This window comes from Schistocerca piceifrons, chromosome 4 (assembly GCF_021461385.2).
Source record: "Schistocerca piceifrons isolate TAMUIC-IGC-003096 chromosome 4, iqSchPice1.1, whole genome shotgun sequence".
In the NCBI taxonomy this organism is placed as follows: Eukaryota; Metazoa; Arthropoda; class Insecta; order Orthoptera; family Acrididae; genus Schistocerca; species Schistocerca piceifrons.
This window is the reverse complement of record NC_060141.1, coordinates 244599654-244626829: the sequence shown is the minus strand read 5'-3', so window position 1 is coordinate 244626829 and position 27176 is coordinate 244599654. Positions and strand designations below refer to the sequence as shown.

The window sequence follows — 27176 nt, the reverse complement described above, 5'->3', positions numbered from 1 at the left end:
TGGTAGCTGAAAGTTGCTGAGGGAATTAGAGCGTCGATGAGCTCTGCAGCGACATAAGTGGGACCCTTCCTTAGAGCTCCTAATAGCCTGTAAGCAGCTCTGTGCCCGTATTCGCGAGCTTATAGAACGACAGAAACAGAAGTGTTGGGAGATGTAGATGTCAACCATTGGGTGCCATACGTCACCTTCCAAAGTCTGTACGAAGATCGGAAGTCTTTTTTGGTACAGACCGCAACAGATGTCCATGGCGTTAACATCAATGACGTGCTACCTACCGACGTAGACAAGAGCACCAAGAACTTTGCTGAGCACTATGCTGCAGCCTCTGCATCGGAGAGCTACCCCCCAGGCATCGCACCCTCCAATGGCGGATGGAAGGGTAAGTCCCCTCGTTCACTACACGCCACAGTGGACCCTATAATGACCCATTTATAGAGTGGGAGCTACTCAGCGCCCTTGCGCATTGCCCCATACTGATCCTGGGCCAGATCAGGTCCATTGTCGGATTAAACATTTCTCGTCTGACTCCAAGCGATGTCTCATCTTCAACCGGATCTAGTGCAGTAGCGTCTTCCCGGTGCAATGGCGGGAGAGCACCACCATTCCGGTGCTACAACCCGGTAACAATCCGCTTGATGTGGATGGCTATCAGCTCATCAGCCTCATCAACGTTATCTGTAAGCTGCTGTAATGTATGGTGTGTTGGTGGTTGGGTTGGGTCTTGGAGTCACGTGGCTTACAGGCTCCATGTCAGGGCAGCTTTTTCCATGGTCTCTCTACCACTGATAATCGGGTGTCCCTCAAGTCTGCCATCCGAACAGCCTTTTCCAGACGCAAACACCTTCTTGCTGTCTTTTTTGACTTACGTATAGCATACGACACGACCTGGCGACATCATATCCTTGCCACATAGTATGAGTGGCGTCTCCCAGCAGCAGCTTCCCTTCTCTGTATGCAGAGGACTTCTGCATTTCGTATTGCTGCTATAGTACCGGCGATGCTGAGCGACGCCTACAGGGAGCCATTCACAAGGTGCAGTCATGACCTGAAGCATTCGGCTACCACTTTTCAGCCATGAAGTCGTGTGTCATGCACTTCTGTTGGAGTCGTACCGTTCATCTGGAACCTAAACTTCATCTTAATGACAATCCACTCACTGTAGTGGAGATCTATCGATTCTTAGGCCTGGTTTCCGATGCCCGATTCACTTGCCTACCTCACCTTCATCAGCTTAAGCGGGAGTGCTGGCAGCACCTCAATGCTCTCAGCTGCCTGAGCAACACCAACTGGGGTGCAGATAGCTCTACGCTACTGGTCTACAGAGCCCTTGTTTAATCCCGCCTATACTATGGGAATCTGGTTTACGGTTTGGAGGCGCCCTCAGCGTTGCTTTTTACTCGACCCAATGCACCATTGTGACGTTCGCCTAGCGATGATAGCTTTTAGCCGTGACCAGTGTTCTGGTGGAGGCTGGAGTCCCTCCATTGCGGATCTGACATGCATAAGTGCTCGCCAGTTACGTTGCACACATTTGTAGTTCTGAGCATCCGAACTCCCGTCACCATTTCCTACGCGTGACAGTTCATCTCTCTCATCGGCGGCCCAGGTCAAGGCTCGCGATTGCGGTTCGTGTGCGATCCCTTCTCTCCCAACTGGAATCATTTCCTGTACCACCTACTTGAGGTCCATTCACGTACACTTCCAAAGTGTACACCTCGGCCGAAGCTTCGTCTGGAACTTCTGCATGGCCCTAAGGACTCGGTTAAACCCGCCGCTCTGCTGTCCCTTCCTCTCAGTTCTTGACTTCTTCTGTGGCTCTGAAGTTGTTTACACCGGCGGCTCGATGGCTGATAGTAGTTTTGGCTTCGCCTATGTCCACAGTCCATATTGAGCAGCATTCCTTGGCCGCTGGCTGCAGTGTATTCACGGCAGAGCTTGTGGCCATATCTCGTGCACATCAGTACACCCGTTCCTGTCATGGTGAGTCGTTTCTTCTGACTCCCTGAGCAGCTTACAAGCTATCGACTAGTGCTACCCTCGGCATCCTTTGGTAGCGAACACCCAGGAGTCCATCTCTGCCCTGGAACGGTCCAGCCGTTCGTTGGTGTTTGTGAGGACCGCAGGACATGTCGGAGTCCCAGGCAACCAACCAACCTGGCCAAACAGGCCACGCAGAAACCGGTCATGAAGATGAGTGTCTGTGAAACTGACCTGCGTTCTGTCCTACGCCGCAGGGTTCTCTGGCTTTGGGAGACGGAGTGGTATAACAGTATGCACAACAAACGTGTCATTAAGGAGACTGAATGTGTGGATGTCTTCCCTGTAGGCTTCTTGCAGGGAATCAGATGTCCTTTGTCGGCTCCGCATTGACCATACGTGGCTTTCACATGGTTACCTCCTCTGTGGCGAGGACCCCCTCAGTGTCGCTGTGGCTCTGAAATAAGTCGTCCACTTCTTGCTGGACTGTCCACTTCTAGCTGCTCTGCGGCGGACTTTTAACTTTTCCAGTACTCTACCTTCGGTGTTGGGTGACAATGCCTCAACAGCATCTTTAGTTTTACGTTTAATTCGTGAGAGTCGGTTTTATCATCTGATTTTTAGCGCATGTTCTTCGTCCCTCTGTGCTCCATCCTAGGGCTTTTAGGGTGGAGGTTTTAATGTGTTGCAGGATGGCTGGCTGCTTCTTCATTCTCATGGTCAGGCAGCCATGGTAATATTTCTTGTTTTACTCTCTCCTTTCTGTTTACCGCGTCTCTGCGGTTTTCTTTTCCTGTTTTATCCACTGTATTGACCTGTCTTTGTGACCTGTCTTTGTTCTGATTGTTCATTTCTCCTGTTACTGTACCATGTCTCCTTTGATTTCTATTTTCCCTTGGTAGTTGTTCTACTGCAGTTCGCCAGTTTCCAATGCTTTCTCAGCACCTTTACAATATGGAGAATGTACTTTCCAGTGCCCATTGCACTTTCTAAGTACAGATTTTCGTTGGTTTTATAGTGGAGGGTACATGGCTTATAGTTCGTCTTCCTATTGCAGTCGAAATGCGTGTGGTACGAAATGTCACAATCAAGCACCTCGCAGTTTGGTTCCTTTCCCCCCTCTTTTAAGCTAACCAACCAACCTCACATGTCGCGAGTGTTTTTTTTTCTGTGGGGGTACATAAGACAGTGTTTCTCATCTGTGGGAGCTAATCTTCAAGATCAGAGAAACTAAATTATTGAAGCTGTCGATTAAATTGTGACCTGTTGGTTTGTGTTGAAATATTACCACTTCGGGGTTTCTTGAGCAATGCTTGATTGTGACATTTCGTACCACACGCATTTCGACTGCAGTAGGAAGAGGAACTATGAGCCATGTACCCTCCACTATTAAACCAACCGAAATCTGTACTTCGAAAGTGCAATGGACACTGGAAAGTACATTCTCCATATTGTAAAGGTGCTGAGAGCATTGGAAACTGGCGAACTGCAGTAGACTAGGGAAAGCAGCTAGGCGAGCGTGACCGTCACAGCAGCAGCTTTTCTTAAAGAGAGAGTGGTGCGCCCTGGTGAAACTGTCACCCAGGCTACCTTGGAGCCGCAGGTAACGATCTAAGCTGCTTTGTCACAGAAAATGCTGTAACCTGTCGGGAATGGGTTCAGCAGGCTCTCTTTTGTGTCCTTCCTCTGAGGACTCGTCCAGTTTGACAAATACAGGATGGATAGATTATCTCGTAGTTTGAGGTAGTTAAAGGGACCAGTCAACTCCGTTCCGCCAGGAAATGAAATCAAAGAATCATAGCCCTCCATTAGATTTGTCCTGTTCACCGTAACAGAATATTACACACAGATAGAGAATCTCTCCCGTCAAGCCATCTGGTAGGTAGATTACTTTTAAAAGTAGCAGTACCTCTGATAGTGGTGACGCCAGAGCGACTAACCAGTTTTACTTTTCACCCGTGAAATGGTTACTAGTCGCCTGTGAGGTAAGGCACTTCGGCCTCATTGACTGCCTGAGGTATCTGAGTGGCACCAACTGGGGTCCCTGCATGGTGGTCCGGCCTGGCTGCTACTCTTCTCACCTTTCTCATGCTTTTGTATTTTCTGTTTTGAAAGTTTTTTCCCTAACTAAAATTTTCTGTGCCGTTCTTTCTCTTAGGGTAACAGACCACCGCGTACCATGTCCTGAGGACCTCCAGCTGCGTTCTGGACAGTGGCTGGCCCACGTTCCTGCCTCACTCCTATCTTCTCCTTGTTTGTATCTTACTGTATCTGTTACAGCTGGGCTTCCCACTATTTTCCTTTTCAATCCATCCCAGAATTACTCCTGGTTCGATACATAGTATGTATGGACTGATGACTTCGTAGTTTTCTCCTAACTTCAAAAAACAACAAAAATAACATGGGTAACGGAAGTACACTGATGTAAAAAGTCATGGGACAACGACAGTCACACACATATGGCGGTATTATCGGTTAAGGGCAGTGTAATGGCGGAGCTGTTACTTCTAATCAGGTGATTATGTGCAAAGGTGTCCGACATGATTATGATGCCACGGTGGGAATTAAAACTTTGTATGAGCAATCATAGTTGTAGTTAAATTCATGGGACATTCCATTTCGGAAATCATTAGGGAAATATGTTTTGGGCAATTGCGTGGTGAATACGTACCTCTCACCGCAGACAACAAAATGGCCAAAGTTCTCCACTTCACCGAGCAGCAGTATTTGCGTAGTTAACAGTGCTAACAGACAAGCAACACTGCGTGAAATAACCTCAGAACTCAATGGTGGACGTACGACGAAAAGTACCCATTAGGACAGTGCAGCCCCCCCCCCCCCCCCCCAGGGGGTCCACAACTCTTTTTGTGGATACGTGCATAGCGAGCACGGGACCCCGAGCTAATGTGGCCCTCCTTCCTTTCCGGGCTGCATACCTTCCTTTTCTGCATCCTTCCCTATCCCCCATCTTCACCCCCCCCTCCCCTCACCTGGCTCTTTCCTTCCCTTTCTCCCCCTCTGGGGGTACGGTTTGTGCCTACATCCAGAGACGGACGCTCGTAAATTTAATGCATTCTTCCCCTTCTCTACTTGGCAGTCTTCATCCTTCCTTTGTCCTTATCTTTTCCTTACCTCTTCTCTTTACCCTTTTCTCCAATGCGGCGTTTGAGACCTCTCTTCTTTCCTTTCGCTTTCATTGTTTTCCCTTTCTCTTTCTTCCTCCCTGTGCGTGTCTGAAGGCCGACCCACGCATTTTCGTGCCTAGCCGGTGACAGGGTAACGCGTAATTCCCCGCCCCAGGTAGACAGGTAGGACACATACGTACCCCCCTGGTAACGGCCAGGCCCAGGGAGGGGTGATTACCCGAGCTGATACCTTCCGAAAGTGCCGATTGGTCCCTCCACCTGAGATGTGAACAATCGCCTAAGGTGGGAGTGCCCTCAGAGAGGGTCCCCACAAGGGAGCAGCGCGCCATCGGAGACGCCGGTAATCATGGGGGATTCTTCCGCAATGGTTTCCTCATCTTCCACTATGTCTGCACACAAGTGTAAGTTCACTGAGTCTCAGCCACAGACAGTTCTTCCATCGTTGCCACAGTTCCTGGTTTTTTCTCGGTCTGACGAGTCACGACTTCTCCACAGTCAACCCTTTCATTATTCAGAAAGGTGTCGACGCAATTGCAGGTCATGTAAAGTCTTGTTCCCGATTACGGAATGGCACCTTGTTGTTAGTAACAGTCAGTGCCCTCCAGGCACAAAAATTGCTGTGTACTTCACTGCTACACACCTTCCCTGTCCAGGTTCAAGCGCACCGCACTTTAAATTCCTCACTTGGAGTCGTTTATACACGCTCCCTCGATGGATTGTCGGACGAAGGAATTCAGCACTACCTGTCTGACCAGGGCATAACGGCTGTTCATAGTTATGAAATGGGTTGACACGAACATCATTCCAATCTGCACAGTCTTCTTGACATTTGACAAAGTTCAACTCCCATCGAAAATCAAAGCAAGCTATGAGATAATTTCCGTTCGCCCTTACGTCCCAAACCCTACGCGATGCTATCGGTGTCAGCGGTTCAATCACACCAGCCAGTCCTGTTCCAATACGGCCAAATGTGTTACGGGTGGCAAGGATGCCCATGAGGGTACTTGTCCACCTCCAGCCCTCGCTGCATCAACTGTATGGGTGACCACGCTGCTTCATCTGGAGATTGCCCCGTTTTTAAAGACGAAAAGCCCATCCAGGAAATCAGAGTGAAGGAAAAGGTGTCGACCTTTGCTGCTCGAAAATTATTCGCCAGTCGACAGCCCAGTGCCTCAGACAGGAAAATACAGCACTGTCCTTGCTTCTCCTCGGCCAACAATGGAGGCAGACACGCAGACTTGCGACCTCACCTTTAGTGCCACGGTCGTCAGATCGTCCAGCGCAAAGATCGCCCGTTCAACCTCACCACATTCGCCTGCCCACTCTATGGCTCACCCTTCATCGGGTTCTGCTAAATCTCGAGCCCAAAAGTCAGACACCAAGTCTTCGAAAAAAGAGCATACTCGTGAAGAGTCTTTACGTACTGCAACTTCCCAACCATTGGTTCCTCCTTCCTCTAAACATCATACATCGAAGAAGGCTACAAAGAAACCCAGTTCCTCTCCTTCTCCGCCAAGGCGTGTCCCATCTACAGCACCACCTGGCACAAATCGCCCTCGGCCGTCTTCTGTTTCGCCGAGGCGCACTGCTGGCGGCCGATCAACCGGCCGATCGCTGGTGGCAGGAGCTGCTCCTGACCAACCTATAGATCAGGATCTTCTGCCTTCGGCTGAATGCCATTCCATGCTGTCGGTCGCAAGCTCAGAGCAGTCGTTGAGTTGACAGTGACCTTGGTCATATTCCTCCTTTTTCTGTTCACCCTATGTCTATTATCCACTGGAATATCCGCGGTATTCGAGCCAATCGGGATGAATTGTCGATCCTCTTACGATCCTACTCGCCAGTCATCTTCTGTCTTCAGGAAACAAAGCTGCATCCCCATGACCGCTTTGTTCTCCCTCATTTTCAGTCCGTCCGATATGATCTCCCCTCTGTTGAAGGCACTCCAGCACTTGGAGGACTCATGATTCTTCTCCATGAAACTCTCCATTATCACCCAATCCATTTAAACACTTCCTTCCAAACTGTCGCCATCCGGCTTTCCCTTTCCGGATACACGTTCTCTCTTCGTACTGTATACATTCCATCGTCCACACCAATGGCACGAGCTGATCGCCTTCATCTTCTTGGTCAGCTTCCACCCCCATATTTGCTGGTTGGGGACTTCAATGCCCACCACCCACTTTGGGGATCTCCACATCCTCGTCCACATGGCTCACTATTGCTAGACGTCTTCCACCAAGCAGATCTAGTTTGCCTCAACACTGGGGTCCCTACATTTTTGTCTGCCTCCACGACAAATTTATCTCATTTGGACCTTGCGGTCGGTACTGTTCCGCTAGCTCGGCGCTTCGAATGGTTCGCCCTTGATGATACACACTCGAGTGACCACTTTCCATGTGTCCTTCGACTGCAGCCTCAACTGCCCTACATGCGCCCGCGACGCTGGAAGTTTTCCCAAGCCGATTGGACACTATTTTCGTCTCTAGCGACATTCGATGACCGTCGCTTTCCCAGCGTCGACGATGAGGTCACACATATTACAGACGTTATTCTTAGAGCTGCGGAACGTTCAATACCACGCATCTCCGAATTGCCCCGGCGCCCCCCAGTTCCTTGGTGGAACGAGGCATGCCGTGATGCAATACGTGAGCGGCGATGTGCTCTCCGCGTTTTCCGCCACCATCCTACTTTGGCCAACTGTATCCGCTATAAGCAGCTCCGAGCGCGATGCCGTCGTGTCATCCGCGATAGCAAGAAGGCAAGCTGGAAATTCTTTATTAGCTCATTTCACACCTTCACTGCATCCTCGGAAGTTTGGAGTCGGCTTCGACGGTTCTCAGGCGCGCCTAGTTCCTCCCCGGTCTCTGGGCTCACTGTCGCGCATGACACATTAGTGGACCCCGTCGCAATTTCTAACTCGTTGGGTCAGCAGTTTCCTGAGATTTCGAGCTCTTCAAATTACCCGCCAGCGTTTCTCCGTGAGAAACTTGCAGCGGAAGTGCGACCTCTTGCTTTCTCCTCTCAAAATCGCGAAAGCTACAATACTGTTTTCTCCTTGGGGGAACTCCAACATGCACTCTCTTCTTCTCGCTCCTCCGCCCCAGGACCAGATGGTATCCACATCCAAATGTTGCTGCATTTATCAACCCATAGTCTGCGTTACCTCCTTCGCCTTTATAATAGAATTTGGACCGACAGTACTTTTCCCAGACGATGGCGGGAAGCAATCGTCGTTCCTGTTCCGAAACCTGGAAAGGACAAACATCTCCCCTCTAGCTATCGCCCCATTTCTCTCACGAGTAGTGTCTGTAAGGTTTTGGAGCGTATGGTGAATTACCGTTTAGCGTGGTGGCTGGAATCCAGCAGTCTTTTAACACCTGCGCAATGTGGATTCCGGAAGCATCGTTCTGCGGTTGACCATCTTGTTGCTCTCTCCACTTATATCATGAACAATTTTCTCCGGAAACGCCAAACAGTAGCAATATTTATTGATCTGGAGAGAGCATACGATACCTGTTGGAGGAAGGGCATCCTCCGCACACTGTTCTCTTGGGGCTTTCGAGGTCGGCTGCCCCTTTTTCTTCGCGAATTTATGGCGGAGCGCACGTTTAGGGTGCGGGTGAACACTACTCTCTCCCGTACTTACTCCCAAGAAAACGGGGTACCCCAGGGCTCCGTGCGGAGTATTGTACTGTTTGCCATTGCCATCAATCCAATTATGGATTGTCTCCTTCCTGATGTCTCGGGCTCCCTCTTTGTGGACGATTTTGCGATCTACTACAGCTCTCACGGACCAGCCATCTTGAACGACGCTTTCAAGGATGTCTCGATCGCCTCCACTCTTGGAGCATCGAAACCGTATTCCGTTTTTCTCCCAGTAAGACCGTTTGTGTCAATTTTTGGCGGCGTAAGGAGTTTATTCTGCCCTCTTTACATCTAGGTCCTGTCAACCTTCCGTTTTCAAACGTCGCTAAATTCTTGGGTCTTATGTTTGACAGAAAACTGTGCTGGTCCTCCCACGTTTCCTATCTTTCGGCTCGCTGTCTGCGATCCCTCAACACCCTCCGTGTCCTGAATGGTACCTCCTGGGGAGCGGACCGAGTGGTCCTTCTCCGCCTCTATCGCGCCTTAGTGCGCTCAAAATTGGACTATGGAAGCATAGTCTACTCCTCTGCTCGGCCGTCTATTGTTCGGCGTCTTGACTCTGTCCACCACCGTGGATTACGTTTAATATCTGGAGCTTTTTACAGCAGCCCTGTGGAAAGACTTTATGCTGAGACTGCTGAACCTCCGCTGTCCAATTGGCGAGCAGTCCTTCTGAGTCGTTATGCTAGCCATCTGTCTTCCATGCCTGCTAATCCAGCCCATGACATTTTTTCGACGCCTCCTTTGATGTAGGGTATGCAGGCCGCCCCTCCTCCCTAGTACCACCGGGAGTCCGCTTCCGTCAACTGCTCCACTCTTTCCTTCCGCTTTCCTAAAACCTTCTTGACAACTTGGGGTACAGCACCGCCTTGGCTCCGTCCCCGGATCTGCCTGCTCCGTGACCTTTGTCGATTTCCCAAGGATGGTACCCCTTCACTTGTTTATCGTCGGGCATTTGCTGCTCTATGTGCGCAAATGACGGACGCCACATTTATTTAAACCGACGGCTCGAAAACATCGTTAGGTGTAGGGAGTGCCTATATTGTTGGCGACACCGCAAATCACTTTCGGCTTCCCGACCAGTGTTCGGTTTATACTGCGGAGCTTTACGCTGTTCTCCAGGCTGTCCACTACATCCGCCGCCATCAGCGGATACAATACGTTATCTGCTCAGATTCTCTCAGCTCTCTCCTCAGTCTCCAAGCTCTTTATCCTGTGCACCCTCTGGTCCACCGGATTCAGGACTGTCTGCGCTTGCTCCACCTGGGGGGCGTCTCGGTGGCGTTCCTCTGGCTCCCGGGACACGTTAGTATCTGTGGAAATGAGGTGGCCGATATTGCAGCCAAGGCTGCAGTCTCTCTTCCTCGGCCACTATTCAATCGATTCCCTTCGCCGGTCTGCGGAGCGTTCTATGTTGACGTGTTGTTCATTTGTCACACGCATTGGTCGACACTTACCCATAATAAATTGCGGGACATAAAAGCTCTTCCTTGTGCTTGGACCTCTTCCTCCCGAACGCGTCGTCGGTAGGAGGTAATTTTAACTAGACTCCGGATAGGGCACTGTCTTTTTAGCCATCGACATCTTTTAAGCGGCGATCCTCCCCCACTCTGTCCCCACTGCTCTCAGCTGTGGACGGTAAGACACCTTTTAATTGAGTGCCCCTATATTAATCCGTTACGCTCCTGTCTACAGCTATCGCCTGATATATCGTCGATTTTAGCGGATGACACGCGCTCAGCCGACCGCGTTCTCAAGTTTATTAGTGCCAGTGAAATGACGTCAGTCATTTGAAGTTTTTTTTGGGAACAACCAACCCCTTTCTGTAGTGGATTTTTAAGCCTTCCTTCTGCTTTTAGTTTCTCCAATTTAATGACTTTCGTTCCCATTGCTGCTGGTTTTCAATTTCGGTTTTTTACTGTTTCCTAAGTCACGGACCGGGCACTAATGACCATAGCAGTTTTGCGCCCTAAAACCAAAACAAAAGGGACTGTGCAGCGAAATTTCGCACTGACGCTATGACGACAGACAACCGAAGCGAATGCCTTTGCTAACAGCACGACATCGCCTGCAGCGCTACTCTGGGCTCGTAAATATAACGGCTGGATCCGAGAAGACTAAGACCGCGACCTACTCGGATTAGTCCAGATTTCAGTGCGTAAGAGCTGGTAGTAGGGTCAGTGTGTGGCGGTATCCACAAGGCACTGTGAAAGCTGGTGGTGGCTCCATAATGGTGCGGCTGCATTTACATGGAATGAACTGGATTTTCTGGTCTAACTGAACCGATCATAGACTGCAAATGGTAACTACTTGGTAAGCGAACCGATATGGAGAAGACTCCGCTTGAAAAACGAGCCGTCGTGAGCACCGGACCCGCAGAACTCTGATCGATAGGTTCACTGAGGCGTATATCAAATACGTTGATCGTCTGGCCTTCGGTCCTGACCATTCACCGTAAATAATTAGAAAATGAAATGGCAAATCAATATAGCGTTGTAAATGGGGTGTAAGTACCGTAATAATTTGTTTATAATTAATGTTTATTCCGTGTTAGGACTGGTAGTGATTTTGGCAATTCAACAGTTGCACCTGCTGTAAGCAGGATTGAGTGAATCCACTGAACGTAGAAACTGGGAACACTTCGAAGCATTACAAAGCAGATGTGTCCAATGGGTTCCGCAGTTGTCGAAATGAATGTATCCACTAGCACATTTGGCATTTCGCATCCCGCAATGCTAATCTCAAAATACACACTGTAGCAATATCAGACTATTCAGAATTGTATTCACTGTGCTGGAGCCACCTGCTGCCTTACAGTGGTATTTTCGATTGCCAAAAGGCTTTAGATATCGTCCCTTATAAGCGGATTCTAATCAAATTGATTGCTTACGGAGAATAGCTTCAACTGTGCTGCTGAATTCCCGATTTCCTCTCCGAAAGGTCACGGTTCGTAATAGCTGACGTGATTCCTCGCACTGCCCGAGGAATTATTATAGGTTGTCAGCTGCTCGCGTAAACGGTTTAGGAAGATCTTTTATTGGCAGAACCCTTAAAAGATGCAACATACGTACTATAGAGGTTGCATACACCTTGCTTATCAGTCTCTTACTAAATACTGCTGTATGGTATGTGACGCTTACCAAATAAAACTGATGTTGGATACCGAAAAAAGTTAAAAGGGCAGCTCTTTCTGTATAACTGGCGACATACGGGGGTGTATCATAAAGAGGTAGGGGTGCAATCATTAAAACAAGGGCGTTTCTCGTTGCGAAGAGATTTTTTCGCGAAATTTCTGTATCCAATGTTCTCCGAATGCGAAAACAATTTGAGACCCACATACATAGCAAGAAGTACACCCTATTGCAATACATCAGAGCTCGTACTGAAGCATTTCTTTTTCACCGTACAACGCTTGTATGGAACGGTAGAGAAATAACGTGAAAATTATTCGATGAACCCTCTCCAAGGCACTTACGAATTGCATGGTAGTTACACCGATCTAGACACTGTAGGAACGACCAGGCTCTTTAGAACCGACGGTACTGTTGATAGGTACTGTGATCGGTAAATAGCCGATATGAATGACAATATAAAACCAAACACGAACATAGTTCAGAGCATGAAAATCAATACGCGACACAGCTGAATTCCCTTCTAACCACAAGGAGTTGCCTTAGTGATTTGGCTGATAATACTTCATTGTTACTAAAGTTTGCACCATTGGTTTTAGAGTAAGAGGTTCTCCAAAGGTGTAGGAATAGAAGTAATGGATGTAGATGATCGTGGCCTATCCGATCACAAGGACATCAAACAGATTCGTTAAAATGAACTCGATGTAGCAACAGAGGTGCAATCAGTAAAAAAAGGGCACTACACTGTAGATCCAGCGTTTCCACTCATGTAATTGGAGTTAGATTTATTGAACCGTTGGAACCTCTTAAACACGACACGCTCAGACTTCCATTTCTACATACGAAAAGAAATATTGAGAAGCAGTGAGTAGTTCATGCCAGTCATTGATAGGTACTCAGACTGAATTCGCCCTTAAGTGGATCGTGCGTTGTTTTGAAACTTTCTGGCAGATTAAAACTGTCGGACCAGAATACTTGGAACCTTTCATTTTGAGGGGAAACACCTTAGACTCAAGTCTACCAAAGACATTCCATCATCCCCCCCCCACACACACACCCTGCCCCACAATAGCCTTTCCACTTACAGCTTTACTGCGTGGAACAAATCGCCTGGGCTTTGGCTAAGCCATTTCTCAGATATACTCGTTCTTCGTAGAATGCTGGTTCAGAAAGATACGCAGGAGAACTTCTGTTAGTTCAGTCGTGTAGGAGAGGTAATGGCGGAAGCAATGCTGAGGGTCGCGTCTGGTATGGGGGCCGTAAACGCTGTGCCAGCGTTCCCTGGCAATATTTCCTGGAGTAAGATACTTCAAGAAAGCGCAAGGAGCATAACACAAAAGATCTTCAGAATGTATCGACCTTCAGATTTAACACCGTCAAATTATATTGATCCAGAGTACAAAATTTAGATGTCTGCATCTACTACACAGAAACAAATAACCAATTTGTTCACAAGCAGAATAGCGAATTCTGAGAGGAGTGCGAGGAGCGGAACAAGGATCACTCTCTCAGCACTTTGTCTGTTCAGGGGTGAGGGGTAGTGCGGGGTGAACAGTCTGCGCCAACGTAACGTGCAGGCAACACACGTTCGTTTACAATTCGTGCCTAATGGCGTCGGCACACGGACCGTGCATACGAGCGTTGAGCGTGCCGAGTTTCTGACGTCATAGCGTGGAGCAGCACATTCGGGCGTCTTTCCGAACGTGCAGAGCAATATCTGGCATGTCAGATATTCTGAGCGAGCGTGCGTCTGAGTGTTGACCAATGAGATGGCACAACGCCACCTAAGTCACACGCACACCGTCTCCCTTCAGTACAGAGTTGTGAGGCGCCATTTTGGCATTCATTTCAAGCCTGTGTGTATATTTGCCGTTTCTGAACACCAGCAAAGTGAGAATCACTGGAAAATCCGTTGTTAGTTGTGTGATTTGTTCCAATAAAATAATGAGAAACATCATATTCGTTACAAAAGAATTATTGTAACTTGCGTATTATGAGAAAAGGCTATTTGAAAGCAGCGACACACTGAAGATCCACCCAAAACGCATTGTTTTTGGTACAATTTGTTATAATTAAATTTCAATTCGTAACATATCTACGATTAAGGTTTTCAGAAAGGTGCAAAATATGAATAGATACAAGCGCTGTGGTATTGGTTTAGCGTAATTAGTAGTGTCACTGTCGTGTGTTGTTTGTTGGGGCGGAGGTTCGCGACTTTACACTTCCCAATTTTTTCCTGACATTCGCGTATTTATTAGGTTCTGATTCTTTATTAGTTTAATGTAAGTATATACTACAATAGTTGATATGTGAATAAAAGTACACCTTTTTTGAGAGGTGACCTTGTTCGATTGGCTTAATCCAAAGGACAGCTTGTGCTACTTGTATAACAATATTTTGCTCATTTTTCTTTTACGCTTCATAATTTACATGTTGCAAAGATTCTGCTACTGGCCAGGAACAGTGATAAAGTAAGGCTGACCTTTCTTTTTACTAAAATGTGGGAATGATGAAATGTTTCTCATGTGGAGAAGTATTTCAAATTTGTTCTGCACTGTTTGTAATGGAACTTCTATAAATCTCTGTCCTTGTTGATTGGACATGGTACTTTCCTTGCGTTTTAATAGAGGTAACGTGGGAATTTTACGTGCGCCAGTTGAGTAAATAGTGTGATTTACGAACTAGAAACATCCCTCAACTGCAGCTGGTGTGCGTTGCGATCGCGTATACCACGTTGGGTCCCACGTACCGTATGCACAAGTCGCATCGTTCCTGAGCGTTCAGCAGCACGTTGAACTTGGTACGCTCAACGTTAACGTTAGACAATACGGTCAGTGTGCCGACGGCTTTAGGCAGCGCTGACAGTCATCTATTAGCCGCCGCCGTAACCGCTGTCAGCTGCAATGTTTTGCATCTCTACGAAAGGAGAAACTGAGATCAGCGTAATAACAGTTAGCAAGATTCGTGGGACAGAAATTGACAATTTAGTGTTCAATGATAGTGCTTATGGCTACTAACTCTGTATCAGTTCTCAGACATTACAGAATTAAAGACGCAGTAGTAAAACTCACATTTTCACAACAAAAATACAGTAAAACTTTGAGCATTTATCCACATGTGTAATGCTGAATTGTATGTTCACATAAATCACTCCTGAAATACTTAGTTCGTGCATGATGCATTATTGTTGCTACTGTCTGATTCAGCAATAACGGTATAATCTTTGTCTGAGAGTTCGACACCGTCGCGCCTCCAGTTGCTTGGCCTTCTCGCAGTACCCTTTCCAGTCATCGGCAATTTGACAAAGGATTCACCCCCCAGGGGGTCCACAACCCCTTTGTGAATACGTGAGTAGCGAGCACGGGACCCCGAGCTAATGTGGCCTTCCTTCCTTTCCAGGCTGCATACCTTCCTTTTCCGCATCCTTCCCCATCCTCCATCTTCGCCCCCCCCCCCTCATCACTGTCTCTTTCCTTCCCTTTTTCCCCCTCTGGGAGTATGCTTTGTGCCTACGTCCGGAGACGGACGCTCAAAAATGTAACACATTCTTCGCTTTTTTCTGCTTGTAAGTCTTCATCCTCCCTTTGTCCTTCTCTTTTCCTTACCTCTTCTCTTTACCCTTTCTCCACTACGGCATTTGAGACCCCTCTTCTTTCTTTCCCTTTCTCTATGTCTCTCCCTTTCTCTATGTCTCTCCCTTTCTCTATGTCTCTCCCTTTCTCTGTGTCTCTCCCTTTCTCTGTGTCTCTCCCTTTCTCTGTCTGTCTCTCCCTTTCTCTGTCTGTCTCTCCCTTTCTCTGTCTGTCTCTCCCTTTCTCTGTCTGTCTCTCCCTTTCTCTGTCTGTCTCTCCCTTTCTCTGTCTGTCTCTCCCTTTCTCTGTCTGTCTCTCCCTTTCTCTGTCTGTCTCTCCCTTTCTCTGTCTGTCTCTCCCTTTCTCTGTCTGTCTCTCCCTTTCTCTGTCTGTCTCTCCCTTTCTCTGTCTGTCTCTCCCTTTCTCTGTCTCTCCCTTTCTCTGTCTGTCTCTCCCTTTCTCTGTCTCTCCCTTTCTCTGTCTGTCTCTCCCTTTCTCTGTCTGTCTCTCCCTTTCTCTGTCTGTCTCTCCCTTTCTCTGTCTGTCTCTCCCTTTCTCTGTCTGTCTCTCCCTTTCTCTGTCTGTCTCTCCCTTTCTCTGTCTGTCTCTCCCTTTCTCTGTCTGTCTCTCCCTTTCTCTGTCTGTCTCTCCCTTTCTCTGTCTGTCTCTCCCTTTCTCTGTCTGTCTCTCCCTTTCTCTGTCTGTCTCTCCCTTTCTCTGTCTGTCTCTCCCTTTCTCTGTCTGCCTGCCTCTCCCTTTCTCTGTCTGCCTGCCTCTCCCTTTCTCTGTCTGCCTGCCTCTCCCTTTCTCTGTCTGCCTGCCTCTCCCTTTCTCTGTCTGCCTGCCTCTCCCTTTCTCTGTCTGCCTGCCTCTCCCTTTCTCTGTCTGCCTGCCTCTCCCTTTCTCTGTCTGCCTGCCTCTCCCTTTCTCTGTCTGCCTGCCTCTCCCTTTCTCTGTCTGCCTGCCTCTCCCTTTCTCTGTCTGCCTGCCTCTCCCTTTCTCTGTCTGCCTGCCTCTCCCTTTCTCTGTCTGCCTGCCTCTCCCTTTCTCTGTCTGCCTGCCTCTCCCTTTCTCTGTCTGCCTGCCTCTCCCTTTCTCTGTCTGCCTGCCTCTCCCTTTCTCTGTCTGCCTGCCTCTCCCTTTCTCTGTCTGCCTGCCTCTCCCTTTCTCTGTCTGCCTGCCTCTCCCTTTCTCTGTCTGCCTGCCTCTCCCTTTCTCTGTCTGCCTGCCTCTCCCTTTCTCTGTCTGCCTGCCTCTCCCTTTCTCTGTCTGCCTGCCTCTCCCTTTCTCTGTCTGCCTGCCTCTCCCTTTCTCTGTCTGCCTGCCTCTCCCTTTCTCTGTCTGCCTGCCTCTCCCTTTCTCTGTCTGCCTGCCTCTCCCTTTCTCTGTCTGCCTGCCTCTCCCTTTCTCTGTCTGCCTGCCTCTCCCTTTCTCTGTCTGCCTGCCTCTCCCTTTCTCTGTCTGCCTGCCTCTCCCTTTCTCTGTCTGCCTGCCTCTCCCTTTCTCTGTCTGCCTGCCTCTCCCTTTCTCTGTCTGCCTGCCTCTCCCTTTCTCTGTCTGCCTGCCTCTCCCTTTCTCTGTCTGCCTGCCTCTCCCTTTCTCTGTCTGCCTGCCTCTCCCTTTCTCTGTCTGCCTGCCTCTCCCTTTCTCTGTCTGCCTGCCTCTCCCTTTCTCTGTCTGCCTGCCTCTCCCTTTCTCTGTCTGCCTGCCTCTCCCTTTCTCTGTCTGCCTGCCTCTCCCTTTCTCTGTCTGCCTGCCTCTCCCTTTCTCTGTCTGCCTGCCTCTCCCTTTCTCTGTCTGCCTGCCTCTCCCTTTCTCTGTCTGCCTGCCTCTCCCTTTCTCTGTCTGCCTGCCTGCCTCTCCCTTTCTCTGTCTGCCTGCCTGCCTCTCCCTTTCTCTGTCTGCCTGCCTGCCTCTCCCTTTCTCTGTCTGCCTGCCTGCCTCTCCCTTTCTCTGTCTGCCTGCCTGCCTCTCCCTTTCTCTGTCTGCCTGCCTGCCTCTCCCTTTCTCTGTCTGCCTGCCTGCCTCTCCCTTTCTCTGTCTGCCTGCCTGCCTCTCCCTTTCTCTGTCTGCCTGCCTGCCTCTCCCTTTCTCTGTCTGCCTGCCTGCCTCTCCCTTTCTCTGTCTGCCTGCCTGCCTCTCCCTTTCTCTGTCTGCCTGCCTGCCTCTCCCTTTCTCTGTCTGCCTGCCTGCCTCTCCCTTTCTCTGTCTGCCTGCCTGCCTCTCCCTTTCTCTGTCTGCCTGCCTGCCTCTCCCTTTCTCTGTCTGCCTGCCTGCCTCTCCCTTTCTCTGTCTGCCTGCCTGCCTCTCCCTTTCTCTGTCTGCCTGCCTGCCTCTCCCTTTCTCTGTCTGCCTGCCTGCCTCTCCCTTTCTCTGTCTGCCTGCCTGCCTCTCCCTTTCTCTGTCTGCCTGCCTGCCTCTCCCTTTCTCTGTCTGCCTGCCTGCCTCTCCCTTTCTCTGTCTGCCTGCCTGCCTCTCCCTTTCTCTGTCTGCCTGCCTGCCTCTCCCTTTCTCTGTCTGCCTGCCTGCCTCTCCCTTTCTCTGTCTGCCTGCCTGCCTCTCCCTTTCTCTGTCTGCCTGCCTGCCTCTCCCTTTCTCTGTCTGCCTGCCTGCCTCTCCCTTTCTCTGTCTGCCTGCCTGCCTCTCCCTTTCTCTGTCTGCCTGCCTGCCTCTCCCTTTCTCTGTCTGCCTGCCTGCCTCTCCCTTTCTCTGTCTGCCTGCCTGCCTCTCCCTTTCTCTGTCTGCCTGCCTGCCTCTCCCTTTCTCTGTCTGCCTGCCTGCCTCTCCCTTTCTCTGTCTGCCTGCCTGCCTCTCCCTTTCTCTGTCTGCCTGCCTGCCTCTCCCTTTCTCTGTCTGCCTGCCTGCCTCTCCCTTTCTCTGTCTGCCTGCCTGCCTCTCCCTTTCTCTGTCTGCCTGCCTGCCTCTCCCTTTCTCTGTCTGCCTGCCTGCCTCTCCCTTTCTCTGTCTGCCTGCCTGCCTCTCCCTTTCTCTGTCTGCCTGCCTGCCTCTCCCTTTCTCTGTCTGCCTGCCTGCCTCTCCCTTTCTCTGTCTGCCTGCCTGCCTCTCCCTTTCTCTGTCTGCCTGCCTGCCTCTCCCTTTCTCTGTCTGCCTGCCTGCCTCTCCCTTTCTCTGTCTGCCTGCCTGCCTCTCCCTTTCTCTGTCTGCCTGCCTGCCTCTCCCTTTCTCTGTCTGCCTGCCTGCCTCTCCCTTTCTCTGTCTGCCTGCCTGCCTCTCCCTTTCTCTGTCTGCCTGCCTCTCCCTTTCTCTGTCTGCCTGCCTCTCCCTTTCTCTGTCTGCCTGCCTCTCCCTTTCTCTGTCTGCCTGCCTCTCCCTTTCTCTGTCTGCCTGCCTCTCCCTTTCTCTGTCTGCCTGCCTCTCCCTTTCTCTGTCTGCCTGCCTCTCCCTTTCTCTGTCTGCCTGCCTCTCCCTTTCTCTGTCTGCCTGCCTCTCCCTTTCTCTGTCTGCCTGCCTCTCCCTTTCTCTGTCTGCCTGCCTCTCCCTTTCTCTGTCTGCCTGCCTCTCCCTTTCTCTGTCTGCCTGCCTCTCCCTTTCTCTGTCTGCCTGCCTCTCCCTTTCTCTGTCTGCCTGCCTCTCCCTTTCTCTGTCTGCCTGCCTCTCCCTTTCTCTGTCTGCCTGCCTCTCCCTTTCTCTGTCTGCCTGCCTCTCCCTTTCTCTGTCTGCCTGCCTCTCCCTTTCTCTGTCTGCCTGCCTCTCCCTTTCTCTGTCTGCCTGCCTCTCCCTTTCTCTGTCTGCCTGCCTCTCCCTTTCTCTGTCTGCCTGCCTCTCCCTTTCTCTGTCTGCCTGCCTCTCCCTTTCTCTGTCTGCCTGCCTCTCCCTTTCTCTGTCTGCCTGCCTCTCCCTTTCTCTGTCTGCCTGCCTCTCCCTTTCTCTGTCTGCCTGCCTCTCCCTTTCTCTGTCTGCCTGCCTCTCCCTTTCTCTGTCTGCCTGCCTCTCCCTTTCTCTGTCTGCCTGCCTCTCCCTTTCTCTGTCTGCCTGCCTCTCCCTTTCTCTGTCTGCCTGCCTCTCCCTTTCTCTGTCTGCCTGCCTCTCCCTTTCTCTGTCTGCCTGCCTCTCCCTTTCTCTGTCTGCCTGCCTCTCCCTTTCTCTGTCTGCCTGCCTCTCCCTTTCTCTGTCTGCCTGCCTCTCCCTTTCTCTGTCTGCCTGCCTCTCCCTTTCTCTGTCTGCCTGCCTCTCCCTTTCTCTGTCTGCCTGCCTCTCCCTTTCTCTGTCTGCCTGCCTCTCCCTTTCTCTGTCTGCCTGCCTCTCCCTTTCTCTGTCTGCCTGCCTCTCCCTTTCTCTGTCTGCCTGCCTCTCCCTTTCTCTGTCTGCCTGCCTCTCCCTTTCTCTGTCTGCCTGCCTCTCCCTTTCTCTGTCTGCCTGCCTCTCCCTTTCTCTGTCTGCCTGCCTCTCCCTTTCTCTGTCTGCCTGCCTCTCCCTTTCTCTGTCTGCCTGCCTCTCCCTTTCTCTGTCTGCCTGCCTCTCCCTTTCTCTGTCTGCCTGCCTCTCCCTTTCTCTGTCTGCCTGCCTCTCCCTTTCTCTGTCTGCCTGCCTCTCCCTTTCTCTGTCTGCCTGCCTCTCCCTTTCTCTGTCTGCCTGCCTCTCCCTTTCTCTGTCTGCCTGCCTCTCCCTTTCTCTGTCTGCCTGCCTCTCCCTTTCTCTGTCTGCCTGCCTCTCCCTTTCTCTGTCTGCCTGCCTCTCCCTTTCTCTGTCTGCCTGCCTCTCCCTTTCTCTGTCTGCCTGCCTCTCCCTTTCTCTGTCTGCCTGCCTCTCCCTTTCTCTGTCTGCCTGCCTCTCCCTTTCTCTGTCTGCCTGCCTCTCCCTTTCTCTGTCTGCCTGCCTCTCCCTTTCTCTGTCTGCCTGCCTCTCCCTTTCTCTGTCTGCCTGCCTCTCCCTTTCTCTGTCTGCCTGCCTCTCCCTTTCTCTGTCTGCCTGCCTCTCCCTTTCTCTGTCTGCCTGCCTCTCCCTTTCTCTGTCTGCCTGCCTCTCCCTTTCTCTGTCTGCCTGCCTCTCCCTTTCTCTGTCTGCCTGCCTCTCCCTTTCTCTGTCTGCCTGCCTCTCCCTTTCTCTGTCTGCCTGCCTCTCCCTTTCTCTGTCTGCCTGCCTCTCCCTTTCTCTGTCTGCCTGCCTCTCCCTTTCTCTGTCTGCCTGCCTCTCCCTTTCTCTGTCTGCCTGCCTCTCCCTTTCTCTGTCTGCCTGCCTCTCCCTTTCTCTGTCTGCCTGCCTCTCCCTTTCTCTGTCTGCCTGCCTCTCCCTTTCTCTGTCTGCCTGCCTCTCCCTTTCTCTGTCTGCCTGCCTCTCCCTTTCTCTGTCTGCCTGCCTCTCCCTTTCTCTGTCTGCCTGCCTCTCCCTTTCTCTGTCTGCCTGCCTCTCCCTTTCTCTGTCTGCCTGCCTCTCCCTTTCTCTGTCTGCCTGCCTCTCCCTTTCTCTGTCTGCCTGCCTCTCCCTTTCTCTGTCTGCCTGCCTCTCCCTTTCTCTGTCTGCCTGCCTCTCCCTTTCTCTGTCTGCCTGCCTCTCCCTTTCTCTGTCTGCCTGCCTCTCCCTTTCTCTGTCTGCCTGCCTCTCCCTTTCTCTGTCTGCCTGCCTCTCCCTTTCTCTGTCTGCCTGCCTCTCCCTTTCTCTGTCTGCCTGCCTCTCCCTTTCTCTGTCTGCCTGCCTCTCCCTTTCTCTGTCTGCCTGCCTCTCCCTTTCTCTGTCTGCCTGCCTCTCCCTTTCTCTGTCTGCCTGCCTCTCCCTTTCTCTGTCTGCCTGCCTCTCCCTTTCTCTGTCTGCCTGCCTCTCCCTTTCTCTGTCTGCCTGCCTCTCCCTTTCTCTGTCTGCCTGCCTCTCCCTTTCTCTGTCTGCCTGCCTCTCCCTTTCTCTGTCTGCCTGCCTCTCCCTTTCTCTGTCTGCCTGCCTCTCCCTTTCTCTGTCTGCCTGCCTCTCCCTTTCTCTGTCTGCCTGCCTCTCCCTTTCTCTGTCTGCCTGCCTCTCCCTTTCTCTGTCTGCCTGCCTCTCCCTTTCTCTGTCTGCCTGCCTCTCCCTTTCTCTGTCTGCCTGCCTCTCCCTTTCTCTGTCTGCCTGCCTCTCCCTTTCTCTGTCTGCCTGCCTCTCCCTTTCTCTGTCTGCCTGCCTCTCCCTTTCTCTGTCTGCCTGCCTCTCCCTTTCTCTGTCTGCCTGCCTCTCCCTTTCTCTGTCTGCCTGCCTCTCCCTTTCTCTGTCTGCCTGCCTCTCCCTTTCTCTGTCTGCCTGCCTCTCCCTTTCTCTGTCTGCCTGCCTCTCCCTTTCTCTGTCTGCCTGCCTCTCCCTTTCTCTGTCTGCCTGCCTCTCCCTTTCTCTGTCTGCCTGCCTCTCCCTTTCTCTGTCTGCCTGCCTCTCCCTTTCTCTGTCTGCCTGCCTCTCCCTTTCTCTGTCTGCCTGCCTCTCCCTTTCTCTGTCTGCCTGCCTCTCCCTTTCTCTGTCTGCCTGCCTCTCCCTTTCTCTGTCTGCCTGCCTCTCCCTTTCTCTGTCTGCCTGCCTCTCCCTTTCTCTGTCTGCCTGCCTCTCCCTTTCTCTGTCTGCCTGCCTCTCCCTTTCTCTGTCTGCCTGCCTCTCCCTTTCTCTGTCTGCCTGCCTCTCCCTTTCTCTGTCTGCCTGCCTCTCCCTTTCTCTGTCTGCCTGCCTCTCCCTTTCTCTGTCTGCCTGCCTCTCCCTTTCTCTGTCTGCCTGCCTCTCCCTTTCTCTGTCTGCCTGCCTCTCCCTTTCTCTGTCTGCCTGCCTCTCCCTTTCTCTGTCTGCCTGCCTCTCCCTTTCTCTGTCTGCCTGCCTCTCCCTTTCTCTGTCTGCCTGCCTCTCCCTTTCTCTGTCTGCCTGCCTCTCCCTTTCTCTGTCTGCCTGCCTCTCCCTTTCTCTGTCTGCCTGCCTCTCCCTTTCTCTGTCTGCCTGCCTGCCTGCCTCTCCCTTTCTCTGTCTGCCTGCCTGCCTGCCTCTCCCTTTCTCTGTCTGCCTGCCTGCCTGCCTCTCCCTTTCTCTGTCTGCCTGCCTGCCTGCCTCTCCCTTTCTCTGTCTGCCTGCCTGCCTGCCTCTCCCTTTCTCTGTCTGCCTGCCTGCCTGCCTCTCCCTTTCTCTGTCTGCCTGCCTGCCTGCCTCTCCCTTTCTCTGTCTGCCTGCCTGCCTGCCTCTCCCTTTCTCTGTCTGCCTGCCTGCCTGCCTCTCCCTTTCTCTGTCTGCCTGCCTGCCTGCCTCTCCCTTTCTCTGTCTGCCTGCCTGCCTGCCTCTCCCTTTCTCTGTCTGCCTGCCTGCCTGCCTCTCCCTTTCTCTGTCTGCCTGCCTGCCTGCCTCTCCCTTTCTCTGTCTGCCTGCCTGCCTGCCTCTCCCTTTCTCTGTCTGCCTGCCTGCCTGCCTCTCCCTTTCTCTGTCTGCCTGCCTGCCTGCCTCTCCCTTTCTCTGTCTGCCTGCCTGCCTGCCTCTCCCTTTCTCTGTCTGCCTGCCTGCCTGCCTCTCCCTTTCTCTGTCTGCCTGCCTGCCTGCCTCTCCCTTTCTCTGTCTGCCTGCCTGCCTGCCTCTCCCTTTCTCTGTCTGCCTGCCTGCCTGCCTCTCCCTTTCTCTGTCTGCCTGCCTGCCTGCCTCTCCCTTTCTCTGTCTGCCTGCCTGCCTGCCTCTCCCTTTCTCTGTCTGCCTGCCTGCCTGCCTCTCCCTTTCTCTGTCTGCCTGCCTGCCTGCCTCTCCCTTTCTCTGTCTGCCTGCCTGCCTGCCTCTCCCTTTCTCTGTCTGCCTGCCTGCCTGCCTCTCCCTTTCTCTGTCTGCCTGCCTGCCTGCCTCTCCCTTTCTCTGTCTGCCTGCCTGCCTGCCTCTCCCTTTCTCTGTCTGCCTGCCTGCCTGCCTCTCCCTTTCTCTGTCTGCCTGCCTGCCTGCCTCTCCCTTTCTCTGTCTGCCTGCCTGCCTGCCTCTCCCTTTCTCTGTCTGCCTGCCTGCCTGCCTCTCCCTTTCTCTGTCTGCCTGCCTGCCTGCCTCTCCCTTTCTCTGTCTGCCTGCCTGCCTGCCTCTCCCTTTCTCTGTCTGCCTGCCTGCCTGCCTCTCCCTTTCTCTGTCTGCCTGCCTGCCTGCCTCTCCCTTTCTCTGTCTGCCTGCCTGCCTGCCTCTCCCTTTCTCTGTCTGCCTGCCTGCCTGCCTCTCCCTTTCTCTGTCTGCCTGCCTGCCTGCCTCTCCCTTTCTCTGTCTGCCTGCCTGCCTGCCTCTCCCTTTCTCTGTCTGCCTGCCTGCCTGCCTCTCCCTTTCTCTGTCTGCCTGCCTGCCTGCCTCTCCCTTTCTCTGTCTGCCTGCCTGCCTGCCTCTCCCTTTCTCTGTCTGCCTGCCTGCCTGCCTCTCCCTTTCTCTGTCTGCCTGCCTGCCTGCCTCTCCCTTTCTCTGTCTGCCTGCCTGCCTGCCTCTCCCTTTCTCTGTCTGCCTGCCTGCCTGCCTCTCCCTTTCTCTGTCTGCCTGCCTGCCTGCCTCTCCCTTTCTCTGTCTGCCTGCCTGCCTGCCTCTCCCTTTCTCTGTCTGCCTGCCTGCCTGCCTCTCCCTTTCTCTGTCTGCCTGCCTGCCTGCCTCTCCCTTTCTCTGTCTGCTCTGCCTGCCTGCCTCTCCCTTTCTCTGTCTGCCTGCCTGCCTGCCTCTCCCTTTCTCTGTCTGCCTGCCTGCCTGCCTCTCCCTTTCTCTGTCTGCCTGCCTGCCTGCCTCTCCCTTTCTCTGTCTGCCTGCCTGCCTGCCTGCCTGCCTCTCCCTTTCTCTGTCTGCCTGCCTGCCTGCCTGCCTGCCTCTCCCTTTCTCTGTCTGCCTGCCTGCCTGCCTGCCTGCCTCTCCCTTTCTCTGTCTGCCTGCCTGCCTGCCTGCCTGCCTCTCCCTTTCTCTGTCTGCCTGCCTGCCTGCCTGCCTGCCTCTCCCTTTCTCTGTCTGCCTGCCTGCCTGCCTGCCTGCCTCTCCCTTTCTCTGTCTGCCTGCCTGCCTGCCTGCCTGCCTCTCCCTTTCTCTGTCTGCCTGCCTGCCTGCCTGCCTGCCTCTCCCTTTCTCTGTCTGCCTGCCTGCCTGCCTGCCTGCCTCTCCCTTTCTCTGTCTGCCTGCCTGCCTGCCTGCCTGCCTCTCCCTTTCTCTGTCTGCCTGCCTGCCTGCCTGCCTGCCTCTCCCTTTCTCTGTCTGCCTGCCTGCCTGCCTGCCTGCCTCTCCCTTTCTCTGTCTGCCTGCCTGCCTGCCTGCCTGCCTCTCCCTTTCTCTGTCTGCCTGCCTGCCTGCCTGCCTGCCTCTCCCTTTCTCTGTCTGCCTGCCTGCCTGCCTGCCTGCCTCTCCCTTTCTCTGTCTGCCTGCCTGCCTGCCTGCCTGCCTCTCCCTTTCTCTGTCTGCCTGCCTGCCTGCCTGCCTGCCTCTCCCTTTCTCTGTCTGCCTGCCTGCCTGCCTGCCTGCCTCTCCCTTTCTCTGTCTGCCTGCCTGCCTGCCTGCCTGCCTCTCCCTTTCTCTGTCTGCCTGCCTGCCTGCCTGCCTGCCTCTCCCTTTCTCTGTCTGCCTGCCTGCCTGCCTGCCTGCCTCTCCCTTTCTCTGTCTGCCTGCCTGCCTGCCTGCCTGCCTCTCCCTTTCTCTGTCTGCCTGCCTGCCTGCCTGCCTGCCTCTCCCTTTCTCTGTCTGCCTGCCTGCCTGCCTGCCTGCCTCTCCCTTTCTCTGTCTGCCTGCCTGCCTGCCTGCCTGCCTCTCCCTTTCTCTGTCTGCCTGCCTGCCTGCCTGCCTGCCTCTCCCTTTCTCTGTCTGCCTGCCTGCCTGCCTGCCTGCCTGCCTGCCTCTCCCTTTCTCTGTCTGCCTGCCTGCCTGCCTGCCTCTCCCTTTCTCTGTCTGCCTGCCTGCCTGCCTGCCTGCCTCTCCCTTTCTCTGTCTGCCTGCCTGCCTGCCTGCCTGCCTCTCCCTTTCTCTGTCTGCCTGCCTGCCTGCCTGCCTGCCTCTCCCTTTCTCTGTCTGCCTGCCTGCCTGCCTGCCTGCCTCTCCCTTTCTCTGCCTGCCTGCCTGCCTGCCTGCCTGCCTCTCCCTTTCTCTGTCTGCCTGCCTGCCTGCCTGCCTGCCTGCCTCTCCCTTTCTCTGTCTGCCTGCCTGCCTGCCTGCCTGCCTGCCTCTCCCTTTCTCTGTCTGCCTGCCTGCCTGCCTGCCTGCCTGCCTCTCCCTTTCTCTGTCTGCCTGCCTGCCTGCCTGCCTGCCTGCCTCTCCCTTTCTCTGTCTGCCTGCCTGCCTGCCTGCCTGCCTGCCTCTCCCTTTCTCTGTCTGCCTGCCTGCCTGCCTGCCTGCCTGCCTCTCCCTTTCTCTGTCTGCCTGCCTGCCTGCCTGCCTGCCTGCCTCTCCCTTTCTCTGTCTGCCTGCCTGCCTGCCTGCCTGCCTGCCTCTCCCTTTCTCTGTCTGCCTGCCTGCCTGCCTGCCTGCCTGCCTCTCCCTTTCTCTGTCTGCCTGCCTGCCTGCCTGCCTGCCTGCCTCTCCCTTTCTCTGTCTGCCTGCCTGCCTGCCTGCCTGCCTGCCTCTCCCTTTCTCTGTCTGCCTGCCTGCCTGCCTGCCTGCCTGCCTCTCCCTTTCTCTGTCTGCCTGCCTGCCTGCCTGCCTGCCTGCCTCTCCCTTTCTCTGTCTGCCTGCCTGCCTGCCTGCCTGCCTGCCTCTCCCTTTCTCTGTCTGCCTGCCTGCCTGCCTGCCTGCCTGCCTCTCCCTTTCTCTGTCTGCCTGCCTGCCTGCCTGCCTGCCTGCCTCTCCCTTTCTCTGTCTGCCTGCCTGCCTGCCTGCCTGCCTGCCTCTCCCTTTCTCTGTCTGCCTGCCTGCCTGCCTGCCTGCCTGCCTCTCCCTTTCTCTGTCTGCCTGCCTGCCTGCCTGCCTGCCTGCCTCTCCCTTTCTCTGTCTGCCTGCCTGCCTGCCTGCCTGCCTGCCTCTCCCTTTCTCTGTCTGCCTGCCTGCCTGCCTGCCTGCCTGCCTCTCCCTTTCTCTGTCTGCCTGCCTGCCTGCCTGCCTGCCTGCCTCTCCCTTTCTCTGTCTGCCTGCCTGCCTGCCTGCCTGCCTGCCTCTCCCTTTCTCTGTCTGCCTGCCTGCCTGCCTGCCTGCCTGCCTCTCCCTTTCTCTGTCTGCCTGCCTGCCTGCCTGCCTGCCTGCCTCTCCCTTTCTCTGTCTGCCTGCCTGCCTGCCTGCCTGCCTGCCTCTCCCTTTCTCTGTCTGCCTGCCTGCCTGCCTGCCTGCCTGCCTCTCCCTTTCTCTGTCTGCCTGCCTGCCTGCCTGCCTGCCTGCCTGCCTCTCCCTTTCTCTGTCTGCCTGCCTGCCTGCCTGCCTGCCTGCCTCTCCCTTTCTCTGTCTGCCTGCCTGCCTGCCTGCCTGCCTGCCTGCCTCTCCCTTTCTCTGTCTGCCTGCCTGCCTGCCTGCCTGCCTGCCTCTCCCTTTCTCTGTCTGCCTGCCTGCCTGCCTGCCTGCCTGCCTGCCTCTCCCTTTCTCTGTCTGCCTGCCTGCCTGCCTGCCTGCCTGCCTCTCCCTTTCTCTGTCTGCCTGCCTGCCTGCCTGCCTGCCTGCCTCTCCCTTTCTCTGTCTGCCTGCCTGCCTGCCTGCCTGCCTGCCTCTCCCTTTCTCTGTCTGCCTGCCTGCCTGCCTGCCTGCCTGCCTCTCCCTTTCTCTGTCTGCCTGCCTGCCTGCCTGCCTGCCTCTCCCTTTCTCTGTCTGCCTGCCTGCCTGCCTGCCTCTCCCTTTCTCTGTCTGCCTGCCTGCCTGCCTGC

The 27176-nt window shown here is 53.4% G+C and overlaps 1 protein-coding gene across 1 annotated transcript in view; it reads right to left on the bottom strand.

Moving 5' to 3' along the window:
- Positions 1–27176, bottom strand: part of LOC124795759 (trichohyalin-like) — a 116621-nt gene that overhangs the window by 79432 nt on the left and 10013 nt on the right. Inside the window, exons 2-3 of the mRNA XM_047259842.1 lie at positions 18700–22375; positions 16224–17323 (exon numbers count right to left, since the gene is read on the bottom strand). Of these exons, the coding sequence (XP_047115798.1) occupies positions 16224–17323; positions 18700–22375 (4776 nt within the window). The remainder of the gene's footprint in view (positions 1–16223; positions 17324–18699; positions 22376–27176) is intronic.